Source organism: Schistosoma haematobium, chromosome 1 (assembly GCF_000699445.3).
Source record: "Schistosoma haematobium chromosome 1, whole genome shotgun sequence".
NCBI classification, from domain to species: domain Eukaryota; kingdom Metazoa; phylum Platyhelminthes; class Trematoda; order Strigeidida; family Schistosomatidae; genus Schistosoma; species Schistosoma haematobium.
Window position 1 is genome coordinate 19440971 of NC_067196.1, and position 26915 is coordinate 19467885.

Consider the following 26915-nt stretch of genomic DNA (forward strand, 5'->3'; position numbering starts at 1 on the left):
CTTAGTACTGTACATTCAGGACTTCAGAATGAATTAACTTCAGAACTTTTTCTGCTTTTTTTTATTTGGCAAATAAAATATCGCCCCATTAAGTCTTTAACTGCAGATTACTGAGAAAATTGGCACAACAATTATAAGACATCATCAATGGTGAGTATTTCACTTATGATACAGCTGTACTCTACTAATCATAAAACTCATGAACTTATCTGCACAGAAGTTACAAACATGTTCATGATTATTATTTAGTTAGATAATTTCTAAAATGTAGTTACATTTAGAGTTGAATTTTATAGTTGGATTACATCAGCTGAAGAACCCTTAGGTTTTAAGTAACTTTAATACAAACTATTTATTTAGATGAGACAATTTAAATCTCTGATAAACTATTTATTTGTAAATCTTTTAATTTTTATTCATTTGAATTGATTTACAATCTACTTACTTCCTTCAGTATAGAAAATACAATGTTCATTATGAATAAATGGACCACTTAATCCAATATCAACTCTTGATTCAGATTCCAATCGGCCAACTCTGCAAAATAAAAGATAAACTATGATGATATGAAATATTTTTTTTAAAAAGTATGTGAACCGAAAGTACTGGTTTTGAATAATATACTGGTTACTATGAGTTTATAGTATTTGAATAAATTCAATGTAGAAAGGGATTTCGTAGATATTATTATGATTTTTAGTAGTTGAGATCATGAGTCAATCGAAGCTAGATCACCATGAAGAACCTGGACGGCCGTTTTGTCCTAGTACAGAACTCGTCTGAAGTGCTCATACACGATCCCACCTCGCGAGATTCCAACACAGGACATATTGGTCTCACACGCGAGCGCTTAACCACTAGACCACTGAGCCGACTGGCGTCCAACGGTGTTAATGTCCAACTTCAACCAATCCACGAAGTTGCGCCACCGTACACCAGTGTCTTCAGTGAGTTGATATTGTATAACTGACCAAGAAAACAAGATGCATCATTCATAGCATCTATTTTCAATTTAGTTCAATAGATAAATGCACTAAACAAATAGTTTATCTCCATTTATAAAACCTATTGAAGTGATCAGAGTAATGAATGTTAATTGTAAAAGTTTTGAATGTAACATTTGATTCAGTATTTATTGTATTTTCCATAAGATGTAACTGGTTCATAAGAATATTTGCTGAATAATTATCGAAATTTTCCATTAAAGAACTTACATAGTTTTTCCTTCTTTAAGATAGTAAATAAGACATTCTGACATGGCTGGATCTTCATTCAGATTCACTAAATGTGGGGTCTTTGAAAAGAAAAACGAATAGAAATAAATAAAACAAAAATAAAGAACTGATGTTAGTAAATTTCGTGGTTTAATTTATTAGATAAGTAAATTATAATGAAATGGATCAATATAGGATGGTAATCTTTTGACTGTTTGAAATATACACCAACCAGTTTTGTTTTACTAATAAGGATTTATATAAATGAAGTGCAATTCTTTTGTAGACGGATCATTTACGTTTAGTGTAGAACAGGTCACAATCTCTAAGCCTACTTTATTATACTAACAATTAGATATTTCCTCTGGTCTGAAAACTGAGTTTCTAAGTAATTAGCTTGTTTTCTATGGAACTACAAAGGCAAATCATCATAAATGACATGTTTTTGGGTTTAAAAAAATGTAAATTTTGCCTACATATTTCTATCCTTTTTTTAAATCACTATTATTATTCGTTTAAATTAAGTAAGACAATTGGTAACACAACTGCTACATGAATGGAACTGGAAACATTCCATACCATAGATTAAGTAGGTAAATTAAAAAGAAATAAGTGTTGTTCTAACTCCAAGACAAGTTTATGTGATAACATATTTTCATTGTGGGACGTATTTAATGTATTACATTCGAAATGGTCAATTTCACCACGTCAGACGATGTTAGATGATTTAACATACTTCCCAATAATAGACTTGTTTAGCTCTGGCTACTGAAGTCTAGTTGCTAAATGCTGATAGAAATCAATACTTATTGGTGTTTTTGGAGCTAAAAAATGCATTAAATCGTATTAGGATGATTAAATGATGATTTCCAAGACGGTTTCGATTGACCTCAAGTGAGAAACCATAAAAGTCAAGAGGCATTGTACATCTCTTTTGTCCTACTTTCAGACATTTTACTGATACACAATCACAATTATGACAGGGCTTGGACCCAGGGTTTAAGTTCCTGCAGGAAACACTATATCTATAAACTATTGTATTAGGATCCAGTAGTCCAGATCTGTAAATTCAGTCAAATAAAAATCATACGAATTCATGAAAAAATTAATATTAATAAATATCATTAGAACAAATGCTTAATTCACCAGAACAGTTTAAATATGCATACATTTTTTGGAGAAAATACACCTCTGACACCACCATCATGAATAGCTATTCCCATTTCCATTAATTCATTTTCTCTAAAAAACAAATAGCAAAAATGAGGCGAAACTACCATGAAATGTATGCCAACTTGCTAGAATATAATAAAGTTGTCATTGACTAGAATTAAGCTAAATATGGTTTAAATGAAACAAATTTTTCATTGAAACTGAACCGCGGTAACTAGTCATTAACAGATTACATACATCTCTATATCATAATGAATGCTAGATTAATATAAACACGTAATTTATATAATTCTAAACTACGATAAACGTATTCCCAATTCATCACATTAAAAAAAATTGTTGGAAATGTTAAAATCTCTGTCTGATTTGGTTAAACGTTTCGTCTATCAGTCAACATTTATAATTATATGAGTAAAATTACCCACACACAGAATTGTAAACATTCAAATCATTCAAAACCTATAAATTAAACTATTTGATAAATGGATAGTATTATTTTAATTTGTAGTAATTTGAGTATACATCCATTAAATTGACATTTATAAAGCATTCCGATAAATGAGTTTGTATGATATTATGCGTATATACGCCTTCACATTTATTCCACTTATTTACATAAACATTGATTGTTTAAACCACTTGTATTTACGTTTGACTGACTGATTCAACCACTGATCGTTTTGTTTTCATGGTTAATATTAATTTATTCTTTTTTGTCTCTTCGCTTCTACTGATTAGTCGTATCACCTAAGTTGTATAATATAACTTATTTTAATTCAATCGTTGAATTCATGAGTCAATTGAACCTAGACCACCATGGAAAGCCTGGAAGTACTGGATGGCCGTTTTGTGCTAGTATGGGACTTTTCAGTCGTGCGCATCCACGACCCCGCCTCATGAGATTCAAACCCAAAACTTTCGGTCTCGTGCGCAAACTCTAATCCTGCAGACCACTGAACCGGCATCTAACAGTGTTAATGTCTAATTCCATCCAACCCGCTAAATTGCTCCACCGTCCACCATTGTCTTCAGCTGACTCATGAATTCAACTATTAAATTACTATAATATCCACAAAACCCCTGTCTGATTATTTTAATTACTCTCGTTTAGAACTCTAAAGGCTACATACTTTTGGGAATTATCTTAACAACGATGATATAGAGTATCTTTTTTTTCAAATGTAAAAATAACCGCGCATTACTGTTGTGATTAGTCAAAGAAACCATTTAATAATCTAATTTTTTAAAGGCTATAATATTGTATTTTTGAAAGAAGGAACATTCGTCTGTAAACCGTGTTAAGTTATGAATATAATTCATTCAATATTCAGGACTGTATTTGATCAGCGTGTTTTCAAATAGATACATCTTGAACGACTGTCTCTAATATTGGAGAGCAAATATCTACTTGATGAGTCAATTATAACAAGAAATATGAGTCATAGATTACATTGATAATCATAATCCAACATATACATAACTAAATTTACGATTTTAGACTATGACAAACTTTCCTTTTTGATAGAAACCGATTAGATAAAACTCTGAATATGAACCACGGGAAAATAAAAATCTTTTTAATAATATAGTATCCATTATACAAGCTAGTGGTGGTCTAGATTCAAGAGATTAATGATCGACTCATTAATGTTCATACCTATAGATACTGAGTTACAGTCTCATTATGGACTGTAGGATAGCAATATTTTAAGTATATTTTATTAAACTTTACTCATAATCACACCTTTGTTCTCTGAGTTTTTCAGCTTTTCTAAGTTTCATCTCCATTGTTTCATTTAATTCAGCAATTAACTTTTCAGAAGCTTTTAATGCTTCTAAAGTTGTTTCATCTTCATATATAAATGTTTCTGTAGAATGTTGATTTGTTATAGGTGAAGTTCCAATGGTAATAGCTGAAAAATAGTAAATACATTGAATGAATTATTTGAATAATTAAACCATCGTTTCTGTTTATATTATTAATTTGCATAAAACATGAGCGACTTGTAAAAATTGGTTAAAAAATAGTAGTCGAGTAATGATACCTAAGTAATTTGAACGTAAATGAATAGTAGTCAAATCATAGAAGATATAAGATAATCTCACTATAGTTTAATAACTTTCATTGATGAAGTGATTTCTTCATAGATATGACAAACTGTATAAATATAAGTGTACGAATTGTTCCAAGATATCTTTCATGAGTTAATAAATCTTGACAGTATTTATAGTATATGGTATTCAACATCTGAAGTCATAGAGATAGAATAAGTCTTTAAAAACTCTAAGGCAAAAGTGTATTTTCAAAATTTAGGCTTTTGTAATTTTACACCTTTTTCACTAATGTGTCAAATGAGCTCAAAGTTTAAGTTTAAAATTAGTATTTATCACTTCAAAGTCGAGTAATCAGTTTTAAAAGCATTGAGAAGTAATCAGCTTGACAGTTATATATATTATCAGGCTAGTGAGTTAATACCGGTACATAGGTCTAAGATAAGACATTTCAAATCCAATTATTTCATTTATAGATCACATAACCTAGATGACTGACCTTTTCACAGAATCAAGAATTCGACAATATAATGTTAAGTTATCTCTAATAAGGCAGTGAGTGTATCTTCTAGTGTTTCACTTATGTAAGAGTTAGATGCTTTGTTTGTTTTAATCTGAAGTACGATTTCACAATCACAAAAATTACGATAAAAATTCTAAATAAAGTTTATAAGTTAACATTAGTTTATAGTATACTTTTGATAACATCGAATAAAATCTTACAGGTTTTCATTTGATCTTCCATCTTCAGAATTTGCTTTAAACGTGCTACTTCAGCTTTTAATTCTCTAATTAAAACTGCTGTTGGATCTTCATTGATAATTGCCTTGCATACAATACTTTTAGCACGATCTGCATAACGTAGAGTTGATAAAGTTTCATCAAAATTTACATCCGCTGGTGATAAGGCTGCAATCATTGTTGTATGTGAATTTCCACCTATTGTTAAATGTAAAGTGAAAAGTACAAAGTAATAATAATTACTTTATTGAATAAATAAAAACCATCTTTTAGTTGATGAGCAGTTTTTTTTGTTAATGGTTTTTATTACTGATAATTCCAAAATGCGAATTTCACCAGTTTATTACTCCTTTCTAGAAACAATCTGTATTAGGCAAGAATATTTTAATCTGTTTGCCACTATAATGAATTAACTCTTTGCATATTACACATTTTAAATGGTTAAATACAATGAATTATATCAAGGCATAATTTATTTATTTCTCTAATCATTTTCAACCATAATACTGTATACACTTTACTTTTTATCTTGTAAAGGAGAGATATTTTAATAGTATCTTATTATTTTATAGATCATATGTTTGTTCTTGTTCATCTAATGACTCAATCAAGTGTATATGTAGATCAAGTCTTTCTTAACGTTTATTTCCGTTATATAATATATATATCACTTATTAAATCCTATTAATGGTTACTGTCAGGTTATGGAGGTGGTTACTTCACTCTATACCTAATTCACACTGTGGTCCACCTAATCAGTGTGCCAAAAGAACCACCTTCGGTATCTCGTGATTTTTCTGCTTCGGTGTGAGCACCCAGACAGTATCACACCTCACACACAAATCAAGTGACTTGTGTGACCAATATGTTGTTGGTGCCCTTTTTGTACTAATATTTATGTCAGAAGGGTTTTGTGGATATTATAATAATTTTAATGGTTGAGATCATAAATAAATCAAAGCTAGATCACCATGAAAAACCTAGAAGCACTAGACGGCCGTTTTGTCTTAGTACAGAACTCCTCTGAAGTGCTCATTCACGATCTCACCTCGCGAGATTCCAACACAGGACATATTGGTCTCACACGCGAGCGCTAAACCACTAGACCACTGAACCGACCGGGGATTTGTGGATATTATAGTGATTTTAATAGTTGGGATCATGTGTGAAAAATCATCAAGTGCTTACGTGATTTAATAATCTTGGAAGCAATAAAAAGTTATAATCTATTGAACAAAAGATAATGACTGTCTACTTAATAAAGACGAAGAAGAAGAAAGTAATAATTAGCGCTTATAGTTTGTAAAATTGGAACGAGTACTAAGACCACGGTATAAGAATGGTTTGAATGCGACTCTTGTGTATACAGAGTTCGGGTTTCATTTTCATTGACCTTCACTTGAATAATTGTAACAATATTTGATCATTCTGTCCAGCTCCTCTATTTTACTATAGACTACTTCATGTAAAAAACCCTATGAATACCATTGTACAGCTTCAAAAAATGTGGAGAAACCTTTCTTTTTTGAAACGTCCTAATTCGTTTTGAATGAACAGACATGAACGTTAGTCAATTTATGGACAAATGTTTCACTCAGCAAACTGACCTAAGCTTTTTCAGCAACCAATTAAATTTCAACCGCTGAAATTACTCTAAATTTCATTTTACATTTAAATAGTCAGATTGAATCACATTCATGATATTAACTATTGGTTGCTTCGATGAATCTGAATGTGTAAGCAATTTTGAGATAATATTAAACAGAGCATGATATATACTATTAATCTAAACAACTGTATTTCTTTATTTATAAGCAAACGTATTGCTACTGGGCTCAAAGCAATACGAATGCTTTTACGGTAAAAACATTAACATGTTTCTCTAGTAAACATTTCGGCGAAATAAATACTAACATACTACATGATTGTAACTTTACAATTTTGTCAAAATCACAAGTCTACAATTAAAAACAGTACATGTAATCATATCAATCAAGTGAAATATCATCTATGTAAACAATGACTTTTATAAATTATTAGAATGGAGGTTTGTGGAAATTGTAATAATTTTGGTAGTTGAATTCAAGCAGTGAGCTTCAAGATGGATTTTCTAGAGTTCTAATGAAAAACGATGATCAGTGGAGCCCAATCCGTGTCAGGTAGAAACAGGTATCTACCTCAGACAATGGATAAATGATTGCGCAAGGTGACTCGACTGAAGCTAGACATTTACGAGTGAGACAGAAGGTCCTGGGTTCGAATCTCATATTAGGGATCATGGATACGCACTGCTGAGGAGCCCCACAATAGGACGGAACGACCGTCCAGTGCTTCAAGGTTTTCAATAGTAGTTTAGCTTAGATTGACTCATGGGTTCAACCTTTTTAAATAACTAAATAAAAAGTAAGTAAATAAAAGTTATATATGATATTCGTTACTTTTATACTTACCAAGATTTTCTTTTAATAACCAAGTAAGTACAGAATCACGATATGGTATAAAATCAATCTTCTTTCTTCGTTTTGAGCTCTACACCAGAAATTAAAAAAAAGCAAAAAATTATGCCTTCATTTTTGTCTTATACACTTTATCAGACTAAAGAAATAAATCAACTTTATCTTCACTAAAATAACTGGACCATAAAAACATTTCATAATGAAGATATTTCTGGTTAATTAGTACTAACTAGAAGTGACTACATATTACAGAGTCCCTATTGATCAGCTTCTCGATAACAATTTTTACCTTTTCCATCTTACATTCTATTTTATTAGTTATTTCGAAATCTAATTACTATTACACAAATTTTCAGTTTAGGTATTGTGGAGATTGTTAAGTTTTTGATTGAAATCATGAGTCAATTGAAGCTAGACCACCATGGAAAACCTGGAAGCACTGAACGGCCATTTCGTCCTAGTATGAGACTTCTCAGCAGTGTACATCCACGATGCAACATGCGTAATTTGAACCCAAAATCTTCGGCCTCGCGCGCGAACGCTTAACCTCTAGACCGTTGATCCGGCATCCAACGGTGTTAATGTCTAAGTTCAACCATTGAAAATCGAAAATGTTAAACATCACATTAAACTCTCACTTAAAGTGTTAATAAAACTTCAGATGGTTTAAGTTTATTTCTTTTCCCAATTCATATTTTGTTACAAAGGTACTTTAACGTTTTAACATGTTATTCATATATGTTTTGAAAAATCATTGATGAAATGTAATGAATTATCGTGGTTACAGTTAAATTGACAAACTACATAATAGTAAAACAAACTACTTGATCTTGAAGCTAATATTAGCTCGCCATATTATTGGAACATGAAAGTTAAGTGTAAAAACATCTGCAACATTTTGATCCCAACTTGCAATGTTTCATATGTAAAGGCGTTTCACTGATATGTTCCTTTCTTCTTGATAAATATCAGATAATGATTTAAAAAACTCTTATATCATTCAACATCTTTTAAAATATTGTTTTGTGATTTGACAATAGAATTATAGACTTCAGTCTTTAGTTTTGATAAATCTGTAAATTTTATCATTTATCACTACTCTATAAATCAAACTAGTTAGGGTATTGACTTTTATATTAGTAATATAATTTGGCTTGGAATCCATCATTTCAATTCATCAATATGTTAATTGATTTCAACAGTTTGTGAACATTTTTGGTTAGGGGCAATAGCTTGTATTTGATTCATCGGTTGAAATATAATTTACTTGTGTGTTTAAAGTTAATGATTAGAAAAATGGAAGTTCAAGTGAAATACCGTTATGTAAAAGTTCTTTATCTGATTAATACACTAAACAATATATAAAATCTGAACAATACAGAGAGGGAATACAATCTAAAAACTAACCATATCAGCTAATCCAGCAATTACTTTTCCCAGTGTTGTAAGTGATTTATTTATATTTGCTCCTTCTTTTAAACGAATATCAGTTGCTCCTGTAGCATCTGATCTTTCACTTCCAGCCAAATCAACTAGACTTATTTTACTGACCTCAAATCAATAAAAGAATACGAAAAACAGTTTTTTGTTAAAAAGAAAAATAAAACAAGATTACAATCATTAAGTAAAGAATTACTTCTGAACAGACATGTTATCGTTTTACATAAATAATAACAGATGATTTGTAAACAAGTACCATTCTCTTATCTAACGTAGTATATAAATATAATCTCTTAGTAGTTCATTGTATTCATTTACTCTTAGTTAAAATGAGTTGACCGCATACCATCAGCAACGGCCTTCTGTGGGAGGGGACAAATCAGCTTCCAACTGAAGAGAAAATTATAAAAAGACTGTGGAAGTGGATAGGACATACATTACGAAAATCATCAAACTGAATCATGAGGCAAGCCCCAACTTGGAATCCTGAAGGGAAGAGGAAAAGAGGAAAGCCGAAGAACACATTACGTCGGGAAGTAGAAGCAGATATGAAAAGGATGAATAACAACTGGAAAGAGCTGGAAAGGATTTCCCAGGACAGGGTTGGATGGAGAATGCTGGTGGGCTGCCTATGCTCCTCCACGAGAACTAATAGGCGTAAGTAAGTAAGTAAGTAAGCAAGTAATTAACATAAGAGCCATGAACACTGATGTTATAAACCTGAACTTCATCACCACTAAATACTGTTTGTGATTTCGGTAACATTTTGAACAAACATTTGAAAATTACACGTCTTTTCTTTTGACAAACATGATGTCATTTCAGTAAGATGTATTTAAATAAAAAAACTAGAGTTTCCTAAATTATATGTAATCAAATGTGTAGCAATCATATCTTTTGGAATAATATATATACTTATTTACTTTTATCTAATGAATTCATGTACTTTAAATCAGGAAGAAGCATTGGACACATACTGAGAAAAGCACCCAATCGCGTCACAAGGCAAACCCTCACTTGGAATCCTAAAGACCAAGGAAGAAGAGGAAGATCAACGAACACATTACGCCGAGAAATCAAGACAGACATGAGAAGAATGAATAAGAATTGAATAGAACTAGAAAAGAGGGCCTAGGACAGAATGGGTTGGAGAATGTTGTCGGCGACCTATGCTCTACTGGCAGTAACAGGCGTAAGTAAGTAAGTAATTAAATCGGGCAGATAATTAAAATATCATAGACAGATAAAATTCTGAAGATTACGTAATGTTTTGTTTTTGTAATAAGAGATTTTAACAGAAACTGTAGGAAATTTTTGATTTCGTATTATAAGAGTGTAATTATAAAAACTCATCATACGTTGTTAACTGATTATAAATAGTGGTCACCCGTTAGATGTTAGCAATTCAGGAATCGACATCTGAATAATGTATATTCTTTTCGATGCATATTGTAAGCAACCATAATGTCTATGATTGGGTTCTTTTGTAACTTGTACAGTGAAATGTCGTAAACCTTTCACAAACGCACCTGAATAGGTTACATATCACTTCCTACTTCTTTTCAAAGTTGTATACTTATTAAAATCTTAACTCATTTTAATTCAGAAGCATATAAATATTCAAACTCACTTTTTCGCTTGTTGTACCATACGATAAATCTTCAATTTTTTGCGTTACAATTATTGTGAAGACAGCATGTGATCTACTACTTGTTTCATTCATATTAGTAGCAGCAACGGTCCTGTGAGGGAAAATAGAAATTAAAGTAGTTTAAATAAACGGTAAATTTGTTCCTAGTCCTCAACATAACACATAAAGGTTTGGATTTATTGACATCTAGCATAATTTTCTTGAATCTCTGGCAATGACCCTTTGAATGTAGCTAACCATTTACAAGGGGAGAGGTTAACCAAAAAATAATAAGAAATATTGATAACTATTCTAACTAAACATTTGAATCGGTTTCCCAAACTTTTCTTATAATTTCAAATTAAATTTACACGACAACTTGGACACGAGAAAAAAGGCGCAAAATGTGGAAAGAAAGCTTTACTCAAAGGTTAGATTATATGCAGAAAATTGGGGGTATTTATAGAATTTCAGATGGCCTTAAGTTTCCGAAAGTTTCTGGAACCCTATTAATATAATAGCTGGATAGGTAATCATTCAGTCAGAAGTGTGATACATAACTCTCCACTATCTAAAAGCATTTGAGAAACTTCTACGTTATGCTGATTATATAAAATGTTTCTCAGCGTTTTCAGAGTCCCTTTGGGTTTTTTTTCGAGAAATACTATGGATCACCCCCAACAAATATATTAGAGAAGTATTATTAAAATTCTACTAAACTACAACATTTTCTTACTTGGTTACTCTCTTAACCATTGAATTTGAGCACAATTATCTTTAATTCTTAGCAATATCACCTGATGAATTAAAGCTACATGTAATAATTACCCTAATACTGAAATGGATTGAACAGTAAAACCTCAAAAATTCATATAGAAACTAGTCACTGATTACCAGATGGTCAATAATAAAATGATATTTTAATTTAAAACTAGATTTAACTGGAACCAGATTAAATTTAACTGCTTGCAATGTCATAAATGCACACTACTGAAGAGTCCTATATTAGGAAAAAACGGCCGTTTAGTGCTTCTAAGTTTTCAATGATGGTCTAACTTAGATCGGCTCATTATTTCGAGGAAACATTAGCCCACATTTTAGTCACAGACACTGATTTGATGGTTGTCAAATTTCTCTACACTCGTGTCTTCTATCCGTGTTACATTTTATTAACTGATTATTACCGAAGTGTTGTGTGACACTTACCGTTCTATCAAACCCATAATAGAACCCATTAGCATTAGGATATGTTCAACGTTCCCGTAATTACTGCTTACCGTAGGCCCGTACAGAATCTTAATCGGAAGATACAATAGTGGTATAGATATCGGATTCAGCGTTAGACCTAATTATCCAGGATTTCATATCTTACCAAATCCGGAACTAAGACAAAACGTCTGTAAATCAACCTCTGATTTTCATTGTTTTTCAATGCATATATAAATCATTAAGGATACAATTCAAATTAGATCAAATTCTCTCATCTTAATTTTAAATGATTATTATGATTAAACTATGAAGAAAACTAACATCTTAAGACCAGATGATTGTAACCAATGTTATTGATTTAACTTTATAGAGAAGAATTTGGTGAGACTATAATTTATGGACGATCTTTGAGCGACACCAGACTAACTTTGAGAGTATCCACCTAATAACCAGGACCAAATAAGGGTTATAAACCTGTGTAAGGAATTAGAATTATATTTCACAGTTGATAATTAAGGTTAGGAATTAGATTTACGGTTTTCATAACCAACTGACATAAGCTATGATGTATCTATTTATTCTCATTCACAGTTCATGTTTCCAATGTGTTTTGTTGATAATGAACTTTAAAACATACAATTTTGACTTCATGAAATATGATTGGTGTTTCTAATGCTAGAAATTCTTATGGAGACTATAGAGACACTTATATATATTCATTACATAGAAAATATGTGTATTGTTATGGTTACTTAGTTTATTATTCTATTTAATTATTTTCATTTAAAATTAGGTAATTCATGGGTTTATTTATAAACTATAGTCTTTTTAACATGACTTATAAATCTAGTGAGTGTCTACTTTTATTTCCAAGGGATTGAGATATAGAAAAATTGTATATGGTTCCTTTAATTATTTACGGCAGTAAACCGTTAGTATTTGACTTCTGACGTAATAGTGTACTGAACAAGAACACGAGTAAGAGCAATCGAATGTGTTTGACACGAAATTACAGAGCATCTCAATAAAATCTGAGAACCATATAGTAAGTAGTTAATTTTCAAAATATCAATCCATCGTCTCAAACTTGATCGTTCCTTTTGCAAACGTCAGTTCATTGTCTCAAATTTCATTGTTCATGTATTTTCATATCAATTGCGTTCCATTCCCTTTCTTTCATCGATCTTCCACTGAAATATATTCTATGCCTGACCACCGTTATATACTACTTATGTGGATATAAGTAACCCATACCACAATAGCACATATTGATTTTTCACTTCTTACATTTATATCAATGATTTCAGACTAAACTTAAAATGTATGTAACAGTACTGTGAAGTTTAATGTTTTCCTTCATTTAGAAGGCAATATCATTAGCTAAGAATGAAATCGATTAATCGAGGAGAATATTTTAAATCCTCTGTGGTACTTCACTACTAAACTATATAAAAATGTTCTTATAATAGAAGCTATATATATATATATATATATATATATATACCGAGAGAGAATAAGGCTTCAAATTGCCGACTTCATTTTGTTAAGATTTCTTCGTCATTATTATTAATGACTATCGAAATTACTGATCGATTTGACCTGAAATTATTTCCTTTATTACTAATGATTTTTAAATATCGATTTTTCATGTTCAACAAATGCATAAAGGTATTTAATATTGAAATGATGTTATAAGTTAAAATTGTGAGAGTTGTGTTTCCAGTACTTCACTGTTTGATGTCACAAAATGACTTTTCAGACAGTTACTTTCCTCGATATACTTCTATTTTAACCAAATAAACACAATAATGGGAAGATACAAGTAAAACAACATCAAGTGAATTTAAACTTCACCCTATCGCACAAGCAGGTGGCTATCAGGACTCAGTAGCTAAGTGGATAACGCGATGGCGTTTGAAGCGAACGGTACTGGGTTCGAGACCTGAAGTGAACATCATCTCTGGGATGCAGGTACATCCAGCTGACGAGTCCCAAATAGAATGAAACGCGCGTCCTGGATTCCACTGCTATCCACTATCCATCTTTGCTTAAAAAGCTTGTGACTTAAGGCTATATCGAGGCATCCGCATAGGATGCACATATGTCAACATGAGACTAATCAATTGTAGTCGTAATTAACTATGGGAAGATACAAGTAAAACAACACCAAGTGAATTCAAATAAACATTATTCATATATCAACGTAAAGTCATCTGTTTGTTAGCTCTTTTACATGTTGTATTTATTACATTGTATTATAACTTTAAAGATGGTATATTTCAACAAAGGCGAATTCACTTCGTCTTCACGATGTTTGTTTGTTCTTAATTAACAAAACTGTAGATTTTATTGTCGACATTATGAACTAGTTAAATAGCCAGTGTTTTAACGACTGTCAGATGATGTGGAAAACGAGCAATCAGTGTTAAATTAACTGTCTGATGCGAAATTCTATTTAATTGTACAGTTATCTAGCCACACATACAAACGCTTTATACTAGAGCAGATAAGAACTTTTGTTATTTATTATTCTTACTTTATTCTAACTTAGGTCACAGATAAGAAGTATCTGGTAATTGTCTTGGTTCAGAAATGTAAAAAAACTTCTATAATATATTATTGTAAGACATAATATTTAGTTACAAACCTTGCTTTATTACCCACATCAATCAATTCATTAATTTCATCAAATGAGATAACAGCACATTTTGATAAATCTTCAACATATGGTCCAAGAATAGGATGCTCTCTTACACGTAAATTTCCTTTACTTTTTGGATCCAGTAAATCTCTTACACGTTCACAATAAATTTCCATATATGATACCTGAAATTTTAGATGTAATAAGAGATAAAGATAATACTCGATGATAATCAATTTAAATCATTAAACAACTTTAATAAGTCAAGATAATGTAAGAACTGTGCTCAATCATACATACATGCATATGTACTTGATAAATTGTAATCCCAATAAATATGCTCTTTTTTTTGACAAGATTTTAACAATTAACAAAATTTGGCAAAGTTACTTTTCAGTGGTTTCTATTGAAAAGTAATCAAATAATGAGACTGGATTGTTTTGTTAGCTTGTTTGTTTTTTTCTTCTTATAGAAATTAGAATTTCTATTCGATGAAATTGTGTTTCACATTCATTAAGATAATTCATATACATAACAACAAATATACAGTTGTATTTGTGACAAGAAATCTAGTTCTTCAGTCCCAAAGAAAAGCCTTTATATATGTCTGGAATTTAAAGGTGATCGAACATCGGACGTAATCGGAAATTGTCTAACAGCGGCGATTAAAAGAACATTTAATGTGGCTAAACGGCGAATAACCATCACTAGTAGAAACGTATTTTCTGTATCCATAAAAGATAAGCTTCCGTGTCTGGTCGCCTCCATGTGCATCTACCAGTTCACCTGCTCTTATGGAGCAAGGTACATTGGCCGCAGCCAGTGTTCGCTTTCAACTCGGATACGGGTACATATCCTAGTTTAGTTCTACAAGGGTGAAATGAAAACAGTTAGGAGTTCTATACTTGGACATCTAATCGACTGTAATCATTCTACGGATCCACAGTTTGATTTTAAGGTTTTTTTATATGATTCGTTCAAATATGCCTAGATTTCTTCGTATCCAACTCTTAAAAATAGCCAAAGCTATTACCATCCATGAGCACAGACCAGAACTGTGCGTACAAAAGAATTACGTCTCATCGTAATCGTTACCTTGGCCTTAGTTTTATTATTACTCCATTCTTCTCCTTCTTCTTCTTCTTCTTCTTCTTCTTCTTATTATTATTATTATTATTATTATTACTATTATTGCTGCATTCACCTTTACTTATGTTCTATATTCCCATTATTTTATTCATAAATACTCACCTTGTTTAATTTTACGCCTCTATGACCTTTAATGACCTTTGACTATTCTAACAAAAACATTTTAATCATTTTATTATATTCACTAAATCTATTATTATTATTATTCGTATTGCGTAACCTAGTATCACAATCTTTCTATCGCGTCGTCTTCGTTATTCGTGTTCACATTTCCTCACGGAATTAGTACTTTAACAAAAAAATTTTCATATATATACGATTGTACAGCTTGATAATAAATTCGTTGAAAAGAGATCTCTTAGCTGAACTTCATGTTTTTAACAATTGTATTTTAATAGTGAAATCATGAGTTAATTGAAGCTAGACCACCATGGAAAACCTGGAAGCACTGGACAGCCGTTTCGTCTTAGTATGGGACTCCTCAGCAGTACGCATCCACGATCCCGCCCCCCTGCTAGGTTCGAACCCAGAACCTATCAGTCCCACGTGCGAGCGCTTAACCATTAGACCACTGAGCCGGCTGACACCCAACGGTGTTAATGTCTAACTCCAGCTAATCCACGAAATTGCGCCACCGTACACTTTTGTCTTCTGTGAGCTGATATCTCACAACAGACCTGGTTGAACTCCAATGGTAACGGCTTCTCACTAGAACTTCAAGAAATGCTAGAACTAAACGGCCCTGCAGTTCTTTCAGGTTTTCCATGGTGGTCTAGCTCCAATTGACTCATGATTTCAACTATTGAAGTTTCTAAAATCTCCACAAAACACTTTCTGGTAATTGTATTTTACATTTTTTAAAAAAATAAATAATTTAGTTTGTTAATGATAGTAATTTACAGTAAATACCGCTAGATTGTTCTTTCTTCTTTAACTTGTACAACAAGTAACGTGTTTCTTTTTTAGCTTCGATTACAATCAAAGTGAATTATATTGAATATTGGGAAAATTATATTGTAATAATTCAATCTATATCTTCCAAATAGTGATAAATCATTCTGTTTCAATTAGTTGACTGTAATCACTGACTTATCAGTTCTATCTGGTATAAATTCTAAATCAAGAACTATTTTTATCATTTATACAATTTATGGAGAGGAAAATGAACAATGAAGTATTGGTTGATCAAGGTTCATGATATTCTATTTTAAGTTAAAGGCGTTTACTTTGTATTTAATGATATAAATTTTAGTGGGACCCTTCATCATACTTGACGGAGAAACTTTGGAGGATGTAAAAACATTTACATATCTGAGCAGCATCTGATGCAGATGTGAAGGCGTGAACCGACAAAGCAACAGTAGAATATCTACAACTGATGAACATCTGCAAATCAAAACAACACCAAAGTCAGAATTTTCAATACAAATGTCAAGACAGCTCTACTATAGGGGACGGAAAATTGGAGAACTACGAAAGCCATCATCCAGAAGGTACAAGTGTCTATTAACAGTTTTCTACGCAAAATACTTCGGATCCGTTGGCCAGACACTGTCAGCAACCATCTACTGTGGAAAATAACGAACCAAATTCCAGTGGAGGAAGAAATCAGGATGAAGCACTGGAAGTGGATAGGAAACATACTGAGGAAAGCATCCAACTGCGTCACAAGGCAAACCCTCACTTGGAATCCTAAAGACCAAGGGAGAAGAGGAAGATCAAAGAACACATTACACCGAGAAATCAAGACAGACATGAGAAGAATAAATGAGAATTGAATAGAACTTGAAAAGAAGGCTCAGGACAGAATGGGTTGGAGAATGTTGGTCGGCAACCAATGCTCTATTGGGAGTAACAGGCGTAAGTAAGTAAGTAAGTAAGTTCATTTTGATGTCGGATGATGTTATCGACGGGCCCACCACTTTAGTGGCCTGAACTCTGACTCCAATTGAATCGTACGTCACATGTTATTGAAATACACAAGTCGCCAATCCTCGTACATAACTGTCGACATAGTCCGCATTAGTGAATAACGGAATGCAATAAGTCAAATACGAGAATGGATTTTTGAGCGTGTTTATTTCGTACACTCATTGATTTGAACAGACAATCAAAGGGACGAAGAGAAGAGTGCGAAGTAGTATGACGTAGAGTGGAGAAGGCCTATGAGCCAACTCCATTTAATCAAGCGTTAATCAATACTTATAGTCACACAAAAATAAGTTACAGACATGTGATGAATAGGATAAGAAGTGCACACTCATACGCTCAGATATAAACAGTTAAGGTTGTTAAGTGAATAATTAACAAGGTCAAAATGGGAGACTCAAGAAAAATGAATAATTAGTCTGTCTGGAAACTAGAATAAGCTACGTGGGCTTAACATAGTAACCGACACTACAAACTCAATGAATAACAAAATTTACTAACCTTAGTACAAATGCTCATTTAATAGAATGTTGTGTTTATTAACTAGATGATACTAGTTTAAGATTCAATTTTATAAAATAAATAAAATGTCACAACCAATTCAACAAAGTGTTCTTCATTGTATCTATGATATACTGAAACTGAACTATTTCAGATGTGAATAAATTTTACAAAACCAATAAGATTTATACAAATAAAAGTATTCTATTTCAATTATATCAATGAATAAGCTTCATATTCATATGGATGTGTTACCAATACAAGAATTAAAGATGTTTAATATAAATGATGACAAAAATCATTTTCAGCTATTACCACTTAACTACTAATTGAACTAAACCGGAAGTTAAATTCAACATCATTGAATAAAAAAAAAAAAAACAATTACAAATTACAGTTCTTTTTCAGTAACTATTTGTAATTTATTTGGCTTAGATTATTATAATTATAATTATATTGATGAGCTATCAATCTTAAGGTTTATTGGATGCTAGAGTACCGTATTATAAATTGATTAATTTAAAAGCTTAACACTATTCTTGTTTCCAAATTTTGTAATTAACCGAATTTTACTAAACCAATATCCAAGATTTCCGCTTATGCTAAACTTACATACTTACTTACTCATAGGCAGCCCACCAACACTCTCCATCCAACCCTGTCCTGGGCAATCGATTTCAGCTCTTTCCAGTTGTTATTCATCCTTTTCATATCTGTTTCTACTTCCCGACGTAATGTGTTCTTCGGCTTTCCCCTTTTTCGCTTCCCTTCAGGATTCCAAGTTAGGGTTTGCCTCGCGATGCAGCGTCTATTCCTAATTTCCTCTTGATATGGAAGCTGGTTTGTTCTCTCCTACAGTAGGCGGTTGCTGACGGTATCCGACCAATGGACATTGAGTATCTTGCGTAGACAGCTATTTATAAATACTTCTACCTTCTTGATGATGGTTGTAGTAGTTCTCCAAGTCTCAGCTCCGTATAGTAGAACTGTCTTGACGTTCGTATTGAAGATTCTCACTTTGATATTGGTTGACAATTGTTTCGAGTTCCATATGTTCTTCAATTGTAGGAATTCGGCCCTCGCTTTGCCAACCCTCGCCTTTACATCTGCATCTGATCCTCCTTGTTCATCGATGATGCTTCCCAGGTATGTGAAGGATTCTACATCTTCCAGAGTTTCGCCATTAAGTATGAGTAGATTGGTGTTCTCCGTGTTGTATTTGAGGACCTTGGTTTTCCCTTTGTGTATGTTGAGGCCTACTGATGCAGAGGCTGTTACTACACTGGCTGTCTTTATATGAATTTGTTCGTGTGTATGAGATAGGACGGCTAGGTCATCTGCAAAGTCCAAATCGTCTAATTGGTTCTGAGCTGTCCATTGTATGCCATGTTCCATCTGTGATGTCGAGGTCTTCATAATCCAGTCTACCACCAGAAGAAAGAGGAAGGGGGAGAGTAGACAGTCTTGTCTGACTCCAGTCCCTACTTGGAATGTATCTATCAGCTGTTCTCCATGCATGACTTTGCACTGTAGTCCGTTGTATGTGTTCCGGGTAATGTTGACAATATTCTCAGGAACTCTATAGTGTCGAAGAAGTTTCCATAATGCTCTCCTATTTACACTGTCGAACGCCTTCTCCTTATTCTAACCAGTTAGGAAATATTGTTATTTGTAGAGGTAAGGAATTTTAGGAAAAAGTTATTAGTTTATATAGCAGTAATTATGAAAAATATACCAAATGTTTACTTCAACCATATGTTGTATGATTTGACCGGAAGTTGTTCTGTTCAATTTTTTGAAAAGATCACGGCATAATTGTGGTATAATACCCTCTTGACCTTCAACACCTGGTTTACCCATCATAGTATAAGATTTTCCTGATCCTGTTTGACCATAAGCGAATATGCACACATTATATCCTTCAAGGGCATGGTTAAGAGCATCGTTACCAATATCATTGTAAACTTGTTTTTGATCTGCGTATAATGGATCCGATTTCTACAAGAGGATAATATATTCTTTGAATACATGCCTGTAAATAGTCAAGCGACAGCTTCCCAAATAACTAGGCAAACGAAATGTTAGATACATTTATTTGGATAAAGATTGAATTTCATCACAATCGAGTTACTAAACGTTCTGCTTGATTGTTGATTTTTTCACCCTGTACTTCTAAGTAAATCAAACTGTCAAAGCCTACCATCAATGTCAATCAGAATCTATTATACGACTAAAAATGTTGAATTACCTATGTGTTATTCAGACTGGTGAGATAGTGATCAGTACTGATTAAAACATTTAATAAGGTTTTATGAGCTGTTTTACATAATTGTGCGGTTAAGAAATGTATTCTGAACAGGATTAAACGTTGTCATGATTTGTATGATTTGGTTTATTACCTTTTTGGTTTCATCATATTAATTAAATATCGCCCTTTTGACTAATTTTTTAACGAAGTGTATTATCAGTCTTTTACATGATATTAACATTAAATTTTGTGCAGATCTATTCTAAGAAAGAAAATCACTGAACCAGAACAATGTCAACTAGTTATGTTTTGTTTTAATAGCTAGTTTTGTTTAATAGTTAAGATCATGGGTCAATTGAAGCTAGACGACCATGGGAAACCTGAGAGCACTGGACGGTCATTTCGTCCTATTGTGGGACTCCTCAACAGTGCCTATAGACCTTTTTCAATACAGAAGGATGTAAATGATGTATAGAATGTCAAATTATTTGATCTGTCTGAAAGTTCTGAAGGATAATAAACACGCATTGTGATTTATTCACTATCTGAGGTTCACATTAAAATGATAGGCATTTAATCAAAAGTTTATTATGAAGTTTCACAACGAACATTTACTAACTACTGTGTTTTGTTTTATTAAAATAATGATGAATGTATTTCCCAGTTACTATGCTACATATCCTAATTTCGCAAATGCACACTTTAATGGGTTTTGTTTGAATTTTTATAGTTCAACAGTATCAAAAGTTATTATTTTTCGATGTGCTTATTTACTTTCCTTTAAAAATAATAGGAATATCATTAAATAGAAAAGTATCGACAATTTGAACAATCCAAAAAACAAGAACATCTTGCTACAGTATCGGTTTAGGAATATTCGGTTTCTTTATTCAAATTCTCCACAACAGTACCTTTTAATCTCCACGTATGATGTAGAAATTCTTATTAGGTTTTATAATATTACTGAATATTTTTTCAAGGAATATTACTGTAAGATGTATCATTGTTTTGTTAAGCCTATTAACTGTACATATGAACAATGTAATTTAAAAATAAAACAAACCCGTTCAGTTTATGGAAAACATAATAACCTAAATCGAAGTTAGCCGTAAAAAGTAATGCGGTAATGGCCGCTAGTTACAAAATTGTTTGTAAGTTGCGGGAGTGAAACGTGGCATAGATGTAGCAATAATCGTTAAATAGAGTGAAGAGTTTCAGTAATTCAAAAGCATGGCGTTGACATAACACTTGGAGACCAGATGAGAAGATGGTTCAGACTACAGAACACACTGAAAGTTACAAATGGGAGATTGAAGGCTATGTATATGTATTATGTGAATACTTAGTAAATCACAATAAACGCAGATTGCTCCTTTGTATTGTCAAGGTTTACAATACCAGTTCTTGGTTTGTACGATTTTGGAAACCAATCAATCATTAATCCGAATTGTCGTGAGACCTGAAGGTCCCGCAAATGATTCATAATGTCATGGTTAGTGTGTACTACTGAAAAGTCCCATACTAAAATGAAGAAGTCATCTGGTAATTCTCGGTTTTTAATTGTTGTTTTTATCCAAGGTCATCCCTCGGCATACACTATAAGATCCAACTATTTCCTTTGAACTAATGAAAAGGAATAGAACCCTTCCATAACATAATACAGACACATTCATAACGCTCTAGATTAGATCGATATTTATATATTTGAGACAGTCTTTACTTCTCATTAGCTTTTTTCAGTAATTACATGTTAGATATATCATAGACACATAATGAAAGAGTTTCCATCTTTCTATGTGTACTAGTCTAGTTTGAGGTGGGGATAATAAGAAAAATATGACTGTAGGAAGCTTAAAATATATTTTATTACACATAAATTGAACACTGACTACAACAGAACAGATATTTAAAAGAAAACGCATTGCACGACACCTATATCTACCACATTAAGTTTGTTTGTCCTGAATATCATTAAGGTACTACACTCTATACAAAAAAATATAATTTTTAATTAAGGGTTGAATTATTCGTAGTACACTCACATCTGTATGTGACCAGTAACTGTAGTCGAATTCAAATACTTTAGAAGGTTCTTTAGAGTTTGGTTTTCTAATACCTAAAACAAGAAAGTAAAGGTAAATTAACTCCAGACATTGAAACGATGAATGAATACCAAAAGACAACTAGTCATGAAATATAGTTTGGTAATGGAAACCATTATACAAGATATATGAATTTAATATTGTAGAAAAAAAACACTTATATGGAAAGGAGAACTAAGAATATAGTATAATATGAATGATCCCTAGTTCAAAGTTACTAAAAACCCACTCCCAACTAGTTAATACTTTTAGACAAAAGATAGCTACCATTATCGAATTATAACAATATAAAAAGGAACAGTGATGACAGTTTTTAGTGTTAAATTCCTAATAAATTACTACACCTTTGTCTAATGTTGATAAAGAAGTTTGATAGAATTCAATCGACCATAAAATTTTCCCGGAGAATAATAATAAAGAGAATTTAGTGAAGAGAATATTCATCTCAACAAAATCATTTACTTAACCTATACATTTATTTTTACAGACTTGCATACTTATAAAACAACTATAAATATGAAGGACGAAACGGTCGGCCAGTGCTTCCAGGTGTTCCATGGTGGCCTAGCTTCAACTGACTCATGATCTCAACTGTTGAAATTAATTAAATGATTTCGTCGGAAACAGTACTTTTGCTGAATTCTGTCTATTTTCAATTCAATAGTTGAATTCATGGGCCGATTGAAGCTAGATCACCATAGAAAACCTAGGAGAACTGGACGGCCGTTTCGTCTTAGTACAGAACTCCTCAGCTGTGCGCATCCACGATCCTATCTCGCGAGATTACAACTCAGGACCTATCAGTCTCGCGCGCGAGCGCTTAACCATTAAACCACTGAGCCGACTGGCATCTAACGATGTTAATGTCAAACTTCAACCAATTCATGAAATTGCGCCACCATCCTCCATTGTCATCAGTGAGTTACTATCTCACAGCTAACCTGGTCGAACTTCACTGGTCACTGCTTCTCACTAGAACTCCAGGAAATACCTCTTGAAGCCAGTCATTAGTGAGCATATGGTGATTATAATCAGAGAGGAGTTTTGTGTATATTATAGTAATTTAATATTTGAGTTCATGAGTCAACTGAAACTAGACTGCCATGGATTAGTTGAAGTTAGACATTAACACCGATTCAGTGGTCTAGAGGTTAAGCGTTTGCGGGGGAGACTTATACGTTCTGGGTTCGAGTCTCGCGAGACGGGATCGAAATTACTATAATATCCACAAAACCCCTCTCTGATTATTTTTAATTCACTGACATTGTGGGTTACTTTTATATCTGTCAGATGATAAATTAAGTTTTCTTTTTAAACAGTAGCTTATTAGAAAAAAGCATTTCATTTTAATTATTATAAAGATACTTCCAGTTCGAATAATCGAATAGATAAATTATTACTGACAGTGAATTTAAAATAAATGTTTTATCTCTATAAATTTTAGTTCTGATGTTCACACTGGAACTCAATGCCCAATTTATTACATACTTAACTACTGGGTTCAAATAGCTAGCTACTTATGTGACAAACATAATATTCATATCATTATTAGAAATTGATGAATTATCCCGATGCTATTATTTCTGGCTGGATTTTGACTGATCTTTGTTCCCATATGTGCACCCTCATAGGCATCACCTCGACGTAGCCGTTGGATGCCGGCTCAGTGGTCTAGTGGTTAAGTGCTCGAGCGCGAAGCCAGTAGGTCCTGGCTTCGAATCCCGTGGGGTGCGGGATCGTGGATGCGCACTGCTGAGGAGTTCCATACTAAGACGAAACGGCCGTCCAGTGCTTCCAGGTTTTCCATGGTGGTCTAGCTTCAATTGACTCATGATTTCAACCTGTGAAATTTGACATAAGATTAATGAGAAAATTAATATGTCGAGGTAATTCACACACACAAATACTGATCACACTGCACTCAGAAAAATCAAAAATAGGATCATTAGAACAATTTATCATCATGTTGTAAATACTCTGCAATGTTGATGATTATGTAAGCCCACATACCTTATTCTAGCTTTCGGACAGGCCGATCTATTCATTCTACTTGAGTCACATTTTGACCATGTCAATTGCTCGCTTATTAACGTTGACTGTTTTTATGTAAGCATATGTGTGTACACTTCTTATCCTAGTCACCACATGTCTGTAATTTATTTTTGTGTGACTATAAATATTGATTAACGCTTGGTTAAATGGAGTTGGCTCACATGCATTCTCCACTGCGCGTCGTTTCGTTACGTCTCTCTGATTATCTGTTCCGATCAACTATTATACAAAATATTTGTTTTGGAAAATCCATTCTGGTATTTATTTAATTCCGTTATTCACTAGGGCGATCTAAGTCGATAATTATGTACGAGGATTGATGATATGTATACCTCAATAGCAAACAGAAACGATCTTATTAGAGTCATATCCAGGGCCACTAAAACTCTCAGTTTGTTGGTTTAATTATTTTGTCTTCATTTTTCAACTCATTATATGATCAAAACATATAACATTTCTAGGAATCATTATTAACTTGTTTTGTTGTAATATATGGTAATTCAAAAGCGAAATTTATTTGACTAGTGTTATGAATACTTTGATGCAATGCATTTGAAATACTTGGGACGTACAAATTGGCTATTAATTGTTATGTATGTATATATATAACGAAGTCAAATAAGAAAACTAAAGCATAAATTTAGATCATAGTAAGGAAAGATACATTGATAAGGTAAGTTTGATATAATGACAAACTATTTCTGAGCAAACTGATAGTTCTCGCTTCTTCAGATACCATAAGATTTTAAAAATAGATATTTATGAGCAATAAAAATATCAATCAAGGATGCGCTCAAATGTTTATTTTTATATTTAGCTTTGTCTATCTATCTACCTGAAACGTTTATACATATTAGTCTATGGTTTCACTGAGTTAGTACTTTCATTTCAGTATTATAAATTGTTAATATAAAAATCAATTAGGTTGAGAGATTTATGATCACGAGCTAACTACACAACCATTAAACTTAAAAGCAAGTTTAAACTATTACTTTCATGTACTTGAATCAATAATACATACCCAGAACCAACTATAAGAGGACTTTCAGGTCAAATGATTAGAAAGTTACGTTTAGACCACTGAATTGGCATACAGTAATCTACATCTCAATCTCAGTTACTAGGGCATATTTAATGGGCGTCACCCATTGCCATCAGTAATGATTGATTCATTCTTGATATTCATGTTCAGCTCAAATCAGTGTATGAATAAATCTATCTTTAAAATAGATAACTTGTAACACGATGGCTACAAAGAGGTAATCCGTATGATAATACACATATGGCAACAAAGATTGATGAAATTTTTTTATCCTAAATAACAATAATAGGGCAACTCAAACCTACATCATTAATGATACAAATCTATATTCGGGTTTAGATCCATTTGTTAGAAAGTTTGTATATTCTTTTCCAGTCGTTTTAAAAGTAACTAAATGAAGATCCAAATCACTGAAACTAAGGAATTCCATAACCTTTAAACCGATGTATTCTATCCACCAATTATTAAATATTGAAAACTGTAACCTAATTGTTTATGCAAACAGCTGATATATGGTAAATATAAAGAAACTGTGATATCACTCCTGATATAAATTCTTTTTAGTAATTAAACTGATAAATCTTCTTAAATTCTGAATATAATATTTCTGTCATATAATGATCACACTTACTTGTAGATTGGCCCGACATCGATATGACACATTCACTGTTCATTAGAATCTCTCTCCTATTAAATGGTCTTACACGGACAGCAACTTTGACGGAAGACATTGTATTTTTTTGTTATGGAGGTTCTTTATTATGGAAAAAAACAGTAAAATAAAAATGGTGTGGTTCAAAGACAATAAGAAATGTTAAAGTGTAAGGTATAAGGAATAAATCTAGGAACATTCCATGTCATTTGTTTGTTACAAAATATCTGCATAGGGATATGGGCTTCATTTAAAGTTTTACTGCTTAATGCTTAAAGATAATGTCGGTCAACAAGTTAAACCAGTAAAAAATAAAAACAATTCATTCTAGTTTGAAACATGCCAGTGTAACATACTACCATATGCAAGATCAAACTCACAAACCTCCGATCTCTCAATAATTCAAGCAATATTGAGGCGGAATTCAATAGGTTATGTCTGTAACCGTATTGTAATTTTAATAACTAGTTAAGTGAGATTTACGTAAAACATTGAAACAGAAACGTCGTTAGGTAGAGGATTATTTAGATCTAATAATCTATCAACAGAATCGAATGTATCTTACTTAGCACTATAATGCTACTCAATTTAAGGATAAAAGTCTAGATCTAATGTTAAATATGTTACAGTAGAGTAAATATATGTTCAAATTTTTCAAATTATAAACTGACTGGGAAACGAAAA

General features: G+C 32.3%; 1 protein-coding gene across 1 annotated transcript in view; it reads right to left on the bottom strand.

The window, feature by feature from the left end:
* Positions 1 to 26310, bottom strand: part of KIF1B_3 (Kinesin-like protein kif1b) — a gene marked incomplete at its 5' end in the record, with an annotated part of 92533 nt that extends 66223 nt beyond the window's left edge. The window contains 12 exons of the mRNA XM_051218406.1: positions 446 to 537; positions 1215 to 1294; positions 2384 to 2456; positions 4132 to 4300; positions 5163 to 5378; positions 7631 to 7709; positions 9044 to 9187; positions 10707 to 10818; positions 14563 to 14741; positions 19882 to 20133; positions 22426 to 22499; positions 26211 to 26310. Of these exons, the coding sequence (XP_051073338.1) occupies positions 446 to 537; positions 1215 to 1294; positions 2384 to 2456; positions 4132 to 4300; positions 5163 to 5378; positions 7631 to 7709; positions 9044 to 9187; positions 10707 to 10818; positions 14563 to 14741; positions 19882 to 20133; positions 22426 to 22499; positions 26211 to 26310 (1570 nt within the window). The remainder of the gene's footprint in view (positions 1 to 445; positions 538 to 1214; positions 1295 to 2383; positions 2457 to 4131; positions 4301 to 5162; positions 5379 to 7630; positions 7710 to 9043; positions 9188 to 10706; positions 10819 to 14562; positions 14742 to 19881; positions 20134 to 22425; positions 22500 to 26210) is intronic.
* Positions 26311 to 26915: the final 605 nt, after the last annotated feature.